Genomic DNA, 8,636 nt, shown 5'->3' on the forward strand with positions numbered 1-8,636 from the left:
TCTTGGAATCATGGACCCTCCTCCTCTCTCATCATATGGCCCTGACCACTTTCTAAAGAAGCTCTCTGAACATATTTGCTTTTTACTTATCTCATGGAGCTACTTTCTTATTACCATATTATGTGGCTGAGATGAACAGTTTGCTGATTTTAAATCAATAAATATTTCAGACTCCAATGACCAATGAGGCCCCCGTCGTGGACCCCTGTGCTACATAATATTAGGAACACTACATATCGCTTCTAGACCGTATACTTACATATCACGAAGATAGTTTAATAATCTTTGTTGTTGTTGTTGTTTTATTACGAAGGGAGCCTCTATACTCCTATCACCTTTTATTAGCTTGATAAATCACCTCTGTTGTCAGTCAAGCCAGAGAGAATAATTGGATGTGGTTGTCGCCCTACGTGATGGATTATCAATCATTGGGGATTAAATTAACAGATAGCGCTCAGACATAATGGTTTTTGTTTTGCATTTTAAATTGCCTGGGAGCACAGCTACACTCTGTGGGTTTTTATAGCTCGTCCTTTTGGACTTACTCCTCCACTCTGCAATTTAGGCCTAATGACAAATGAACATTAAAAGGGCTAAAGTCCTTTAAAATAGTGAAATGTATTCGAGAAACTTTGAGCACATAGAGAGCCTTGGGACCGCTTGAAAATGTGGCTCCATAACTCTAAATAGCATTACATGCGTGAAACAGTCAGACATTGTGCCGAGATATGTCTCATAATTTTTTTAAATTTTATTTTATTTTTTGGAGAAAGAGACAAGTGACCTGACAACTTGGTCACGTGATGTGGCAGCCTCGCCTGATACAAGCTCACATCTGTGACTAGTTAGCAAGGATACAAACACATTACAGCGACGACCTCATCCTGACTGGATTTCCTCTTTCAAATGAGAATCTGACAGCAATTCCTTCCAGAGGAGGAGCGGATGAAAACCTAAAGTAAAAGGAAAGAGGGTGTGGGCAGTCAATTGCCTGGTAGCAGTGTTCCCTTGCGTGTTTGCCCGAGCATGAGCAATTTAACTCCTTGCCCCTTTCTCCATCCTCCCAGATCCCTCCCTCCCTTCCACTTCCACATTATCATAATTGTGTCCAGAACATGAGGGGCCAGGGAAGCGATCATGTCATTTTATTTACACCCTGCTTGGCCCTTTTTACAAACGACATGCCACCAACTGCCAAACGGATTGGGGCCCGACGACATCTTTTGATCAGGGCTGTCAAGGCCTATCAGCCCAGAATGGCAGGTAATGGATACCCAGTGACAAACCAAATCTCTGGGAGGACACAGAGTGGGCCGCACCTGCCAGGTCTCCATTAGGCTGGCCAGCACTGTGGAGCTGCCGACTGACTTAGCCCCCGGGGCCTAAATCAGACCAGCGCCAGCTGCATGGATGTCTGGAGATTGGCTGTTAGCATTGGAAATGAGAGTTATTTCTGCTATGACATTTTTGTTTAGAGTGGACGTGAGTGTGAGGGAGCGTGGGGGAGGGAGCGCAGAGTCTTGTCATGGCGTTTGTGTGTTCAGATGTGGACTAACAAAGTCGTCACAACTAGCAGTCACAGCTTTTTCGTCAATGGTAGGTTCTGTAAGTCTTAGTCTACATTAACAATTTGGCATAGGTTTTCAGTCTTTGGACTAAAATAAATTTGGTTAGTTAGGTCTACAAAAATGTGCAGGCATTTTGACTGCCTTAATGTCCTCTGTCTAGTTCAGTCTCTTCAACTTATTTGAATTCTTGCTCTATTTAATGATATGCAAAATATGGTCAAGATTTGTAGCATGCAACCAACTGCACATATTACAGAGCTAACCAACTCCTCAGTTCACTCCAGGATGCATATCTGACATGTCGACTTTGCATCAACAAAATTCTAACATTCCTCATTTGGAATTCTTCAGCTTTTGCTATTATGAGCGCCTGTAAGTGTGTGTGATCAGAGAAAAGGGCAGATGAAGAGGCGTCAGACATATTAACTGACAGATGGAGGTTGATCCAACTCATTTATTACCCCAGAGGAGAATGCCACAGTAAGATTGGGCTTCATTAATTTCAGATTTAGTTTTCATTTCAAGCTGTTGCGCCCTGAGATAAATAAAATGGTGCATTATGTTTTTGCCAAGATATTTCTTTTTTTGTTTTCCTCCAATACAGGGAGTGAAAAGAGGGGAGGCATAAGTTCCATGTGGCTGGGGTAGTATATAAATACAGGCTCGCCTAGAGGAAAATAACACCTCAACGGTTGATGAGGTGAAATGGGATGACTGTAATTTCTCAGCTCAGCTTTAAAGGCTCCCACACAGATGGCTCATTTATCCCGGGGAGTCCTCGGGCACACATTGCAGAGAAACTTTTTTCAGTTATTCTAACACAGCGTGTTGACTCCTTGCAATTTTACTCATCTTGTTCTTTCTCTCTTTGTCTCCATTTGCCCGACAGCGTATTCTCCGGAGGAGCTGACAAAGCACCCTGCAGAGGATGAGGAGGCGGAAGCAGGCGACCTGCCCGCAGCCCCTCAGGATGACCTTCCCAAGAAAGATGAGATTGTGGAGAAAAGTGTCGGGTCTGCCAAGGACCAAGCATGTGACCAGGAATCGGTAGGGGCTGCAGAGCTGTCAGGGCAGGAGATGGACAGCGAGTCACATGTGAGCGAGATCAGTGATTGTCTCTCAGACTTTGACAGCCCCTCTGGAAAAACTGAAGGAAACTTGGGCACAGCGCCTCTGAATGGTGGCGCGAAGACAGCACCCATTGGTATGGACACTTTGGAACATATGAAGGCCATCTACTCCAGCTTCCTAACCAGTCCTTTGTGGGCACCGCTGAACTTTAATACAAAACCGATACAGGTGCCACCATTTGCTTCGTCAGAGAAGCCAACTCGCAGCAACAGCACCAGTAGCAGTAGTAGCTGTAGTAGTGGCAGCTATGATTGGCATCAGTCGGCGGTGGCAAAGACGCTTCAGCAAACTCCTCCCCAGAATCATCATACTGCCCAGTCTGAGCCGAGCCTTTTTAGCACAGTCCAGCTCCACAGGCAAAATCCCAAGTTGTTTGGTTCAATTTTTACTGGGGCCAGCAAGTTCCGCTGCAAGGGCTGCAGTGCTGCTTACGACACACTGGTCGAGCTGACAGTTCATATGAACGATACGGGCCACTACCGGGATGACAACCAGGATAAATCAGGAAATGGTGCAAAGCGCTGGTCCAAGCCCCGTAAACGGTCTCTTTTAGAAATGGAGGGCAAAGAGGATGCCCAGAAGGTTTTGAAGTGCATGTACTGTGGCCACTCCTTTGAATCTCTGCAGGACCTTAGTGTCCACATGATCAAGACCAAACACTACCAGAAAGTGCCTCTGAAGGAGCCCATGGCCCCCGTGGCCACTAAAATTTTATCTTCTAAAAAAAGGGGACTTCTGGGGCTGGAGCACACTGCCTCGCCACGTTCCAGAGAAGGAACCCCAAAAGTTAAGCCCTTGCATTCAGACTTGAGTGAATCCTCACAGAAACGTTCCTCCAGCCCCTACACTGCTTCTAGTAACCGATATGCTCACCAGAACGGCGGTAGCTATGCCTGCCAGTTTGAATCCAACAAATTCCAGATCCTCAAATGTATGGAGTGTGGGAGTTCGCACAATACATTGCAAGAGCTGAGGACCCACATGATGGTGACTGGGCACTTTCTGAGGGTGACGAACTCTGTAGGAAAGCGAACCAAAACGCAGCCTGAGGCCACCTCCCCTAACCCTGGGAGAGTGACCACACCGACGGAGCCAAGAGTTCAGTCCGTCCCACTGGCACCGTCCAGCTTCTCTCCTCCGCCTCTTCAAACCACTCCAACCCCCCCTGCCGGCTCTCCTCCTCTCAAAGAGATCAAAAGGGAGGAGGTTGAGGAGGAGTGTACAAAGCAAGAGGACCTTGGCAATGAAAAACAAATTTCAGTCAGGAAGGAGGAGGATCCAGAGAAGGAAGAAAAATATGACATCTCAAAGTATAACTACCTTACTGAGGAAGACCTGGAGGAGGGTCCTAAAGGGGGCTTGGATATTCTAAAATCGCTGGAAAACACTGTGACATCAGCTATCAACAAGGCCCAGAGTGGGAATCCAAGCTGGGGGGGCTATCCTAGCATTCACGCAGCTTACCAGTTCCCCAGTGCCATCAAGCTACAACAGGGGAGCATTGAGAAAAACTCCCCAATGAAGTTCTTGTTTAATGGTGAGGATGGAGTGGTGTCCCCCCTCACCAGCAACCAGCCTCTCATTAGCTCACCTCTTACCCAGTCCTCCCCCTTTCCCAGCAACAACTTCCAGGCGATGGAAGATCTAGTGAAAAAAGTGACTGAGAAAGTAGCAAAAGTGGAGCAAAGGGTGAAGCGGTTGTCTCCCAAAAGGGAAAACCATCTCTCCCCCTGCAAAAGTGAGGCGGGTGAATTGCATAAGGGTGGACAGGTTGACTCACCTAGGGAAATGAGAGCACTCACCCCAGCCAATAGTGACAGGGGAATCCATAGCGACCAAGCATCCCCGGCAACAGAAACCACGAGAGAGGCAGCAGTCAAATCCCCTCATGCCTCCGATTTAACATGCAGCACCGCCATCATCACTGGCCATTCTCCTCCAGAGCAGCCCTTTGTCAATCCTCTAAGTGCTCTTCAGTCAGTAATGAGCATTCATTTGGGGAAAGCAGCCAAGCCCTCTTTGCCCAACCAAGATCCGCTGAGCCTCCTCTCCCGGTTCAGCCAGAGCATGGCCGAGAGGGCCGCTGTGGCTGCCCCTCCCCTACAGACTAAGAAGCCTGAAACTGTAGATGACAGTAGTTTTTGTCAGTCCAGTGACGACCAGCCTATGGACCTCACAAAAGGGAAGGGTAAGAAAGGAATATCGATGGCGTCCGCTCCCTTAACACCCTCATCCACTGCCTCTTCCATTTCGCCCTCCTCTCTTGTCACCCCTGTACAGCTAACAGTGGTTTCTCCCTATACATCCAACAGTCCTTTGCATGAGAATGCCTTGTCTGATATCTCAGACATGCTGAGAAACCTGACACAATCCCAGCCCGCCCCAAAACCAGCATCTCGGTCACGGGTCACCGATAAAGTTGAGGGCCTGGTCTCTGCATGTGATGATGATGATGGAGCTCTGCACGGTCACAAACGCAAGGGTCGACACTCCAGCTGGAATCCCCAGCACCTCCTCCTTCTGCAGGCACAGTTTGCCTCCACTTTGAGACAGACCTCCGAGGGGAAATACATTATCAATGATCTCAGCCCACAGGAGAGAATGCACATATCTCGTTTCACAGGGCTCTCAATGACGACCATTAGCCACTGGCTGGCTAATGTCAAGTACCAGCTAAGAAGAACCGGTAGGACCAAGTTCCTGAAGAATTTGGATTCTGGTCAGCCTGTATTCTTCTGTAGTGACTGTGCCTCACAGATCCGAACCCCGTCAGCATATGTTGGTCACCTGGAAGCGCACCTCGGCTTTAGAATCAGGGACTTGGCTAAGCTCTCGCCAAAACAGACTGTCAGGGACTCCCACACTCTCGCCGAGAAGCTAGCACCCCTGGAGTCGTACATATCGCCACAAGATGAGTGCAGTAGTAATGGCTCTGTGTACCGCTGCCAGCTCTGTGTCCGTAAATTTGCCACTAAGCATGCCATCAAACTTCACCTCAGCAAGAGTCACGGGAAGTCTCCAGAGGACCACTTGCTCTATGTGTGTGAACTTGAAAAGCACTAGTGTGTTGTCATCAGTCGAAAACTGGATGAAGTTCCATTGAATTTGTTGAAAACGTGAATACAATTTATGGTATAATGCACTAAAATGCCAAGAACTACTACTGGTTAAAAAAAAAAAGTGTCAGCACAAAGAATTTGCATCTGTCAGATCTTAAGGATTTTCAACGGTCTCTGTATTTAAAGATAAAGTGTTTTCGTATCAAATTTGAATGTCCAAAAAAAATTCAACCAAATTTGTTGGTATTTGTGTCACATGTCTAAATTTTTGTGCACCTTTTGATGTGAAAGACAAAAGGTAAATACTCAAAGTCAACAAACACCTTGCAATTCATTGACTATATTTATTTTGTATTTTAGGGATTTTTTTTGGGGGGGGGGGGTTGATTTGGTGATAAACTGCATGTTCAGATCTTAACATTTGTACAGTCCTGTTCTGTCCTGCCCCAAGTTTTAAAATGACACTTCTAATTGGTCTTCTTGTAACAGCTTAAAACAACCAAATACCCCAAAAAGCTCTTAAAAAACATCAGCCAAACAACAAAATTATATGTTTAAATGTAGTTCTATGTCTATCTTTTGAGTTTCTTGCTGATTGTAAAAGCTTCACTGTACTTTATAATTAAGTGTGAGACAAAATCCAGGTCTGTTTATGTAAAAATGTACATTTAGTGTATATGCTTACAACTCGCTGTTTAAATTATGCATACTTGATATATTTCTTAATTTAAAAAGGACTATGACTATCCACTGGTGCAGAGCCTTGAGGAAGAATAAAAGGACAATGTTTTGCACACTAGTTTTATAAATGTTATTTGATAAAGAAAAAAAAACAACTATGTTAATGCCTTGTGCTTCTATTATTAAACTGAATTAATGCTGCGTAGAATGTGTTCTGTTTCTTTTTTTTTTAATATTTACCAGTTCCATTTGCATTCATAATAATATTATTAACCGAGCCATCAAATTCTATCCATCTATTTTCTTTACGGCTTGTCCTCGTTAGCATGAGCTGGAGCCTATCAGAGCTGACTTTGGTTGAGAGGCGGGGGTGACATACAAATCAAATCTATGGCAATCTCTTTTCAACCCATCGCACAGTTATATGGACAATAGTTTTAATATTTAAAACTCCCAATGATTTCTCCGTGGCCACGTCGGGCCTGTCTCTGGAGGTGCGAGTGGTGCCACTGCCTGCAAGGCGTCGGGCAGGTGTTGCGTGCTGCATGTAAACCACCAGATGTTTCCGAAACGAGCCACTGGAGGCGGAGGAGGAGGAGGCAGGCAGGAATGCTGCAGCAGGCGGAGCGGGATGATTACCACAGGGGCTTGGATGCCATCAGGAGCCCCGGGCACAGACAGCAGATCTGGCACACACCTGTACTGCAAGACCGTCCCTTGGAAAAAATAAAGGGGATGGTGTATACAAGCTGACAGTGGTGAAGACTTCACATACAGGTGCTATTCCCTCAAAGCACACTTTTGGATCCAGCAATATTAGTGGCAGGTGTTGACGCCATCAGAATCGTCAAAATTCAGGCTCTGTGCCATCTACAAAGTTTGAATGTTTCACAGCAGTACGTATCTTACTCGAAAGGTGGCTGGAGACACTGTTCTTTTGCTTGTCACGCCCGACTGACATGACAGACTCGGGCCTGGGAAGTTATCTGGTTACTATGGCGACGGCCATTTGGCCAGCCTCTAACCCCGCTCGCTCACTCAACAGAGGACAGCTCCAGTGCAGCACACCCATTTACTCTCTTAAATCTCATCATCTTGCTTCAGTTCCTCCCACCCGGGAACAGATTAATTAACACACACACACACACTGTGTCCTGACCCCGTCTTCTCACACAAACTCATTACTGCCTCAGACTCGCTCTCAGCCCTCCAACGTTTAGGATACATTGGTCGAACATTGTGGGAGAACCCGACGATGACTCACGCCTGACAAGCAGAATAAAACCCTTAACAAAGAATGGTAATTGAAAGATGGCACTCAGACCAGTAGCCAGTGATAATGCAAATGAAAAGCCCAAGTTGCCTTTATTGAATATCGTCCGTGTTATCTGCGATTACGGAGTCGGCGCAGGCCTTCAATTATGTTTGACATAATGGACTTTTTTGCAGCCTTGTATGTGTTGATGAAGGCTTTGGGGTAAGTGATGGGCACGAGGTGAAGATGGTTGGCGGCGTTAATGAGATAGTTGACACTTTGGGGGTTAATGAGGGGCTGGAGGGAGGCGGCTAAATGACTGGACTTCTGCTTGGATGAGCATTATCGAGGCTGCAAGAGGACAGCGTTGTAACTGTGCATTTGACATTGTAGGTTGTTTTGCATGAGAAAACAGAGACTCCTCTCCGCTGTATCTTTCTGTGATGATAAAGAGAAGATTAGATGCATTATCCATTGTTCTTTTGTCTTCGCCATTCCTTGAGGGCTGGCTTGTTACAGACGCTGATGTGCCTCAATGCTCCTAAAACAAAGTCAGCGGCAGAGAGGGAAGGAAGGAGGCGGACAGGACGAGGATAGGATAAGAGGAGAAGTGAAAGTCCCCCCCATTCCACGGATCTCCCATCAGCTCTTGTCATCCCTCTAATGAATATCAGTTAAATTGCTCCGCGGTTGTGAGGAGTTTGGATGTCAATGTGATTTGTGCGAGTGTGGCGGATGGAGGGGCCCGGCCTAATGAAAGGCGAACCAAGCCTGACAGAGTGATGAGCATCAAGCCCATCAGACCAATCACAGCTGAGTGGCTGACAGCACCCGCAGACAGACAGCTGAAGAGGACAGGCTATGTATTTAGAAAAACAAAATGGCTGCCAAAGTAATAGTGGATGTCTGCGGGGCACCGTGAAATCTTTCTTAGTAAGCTTT

The 8,636-nt window shown here is 46.4% G+C and overlaps 1 protein-coding gene across 1 annotated transcript in view; it reads left to right on the plus strand.

Moving 5' to 3' along the window:
- tshz3a (teashirt zinc finger homeobox 3a) overlaps positions 1 to 6,647 on the plus strand; it is a 22,842-nt gene extending 16,195 nt beyond the window's left edge. The window contains exon 2 of the mRNA XM_052061627.1: positions 2,458 to 6,647. Within this exon, the coding sequence (XP_051917587.1) occupies positions 2,458 to 5,762 (3,305 nt within the window). The 3' untranslated portion in view covers positions 5,763 to 6,647. The remainder of the gene's footprint in view (positions 1 to 2,457) is intronic.
- The last annotated feature ends 1,989 nt before the right edge of the window (positions 6,648 to 8,636 follow it).

Source organism: Hippocampus zosterae, chromosome 3 (genome assembly GCF_025434085.1).
Source record: "Hippocampus zosterae strain Florida chromosome 3, ASM2543408v3, whole genome shotgun sequence".
NCBI classification, from domain to species: Eukaryota; Metazoa; Chordata; class Actinopteri; order Syngnathiformes; family Syngnathidae; genus Hippocampus; species Hippocampus zosterae.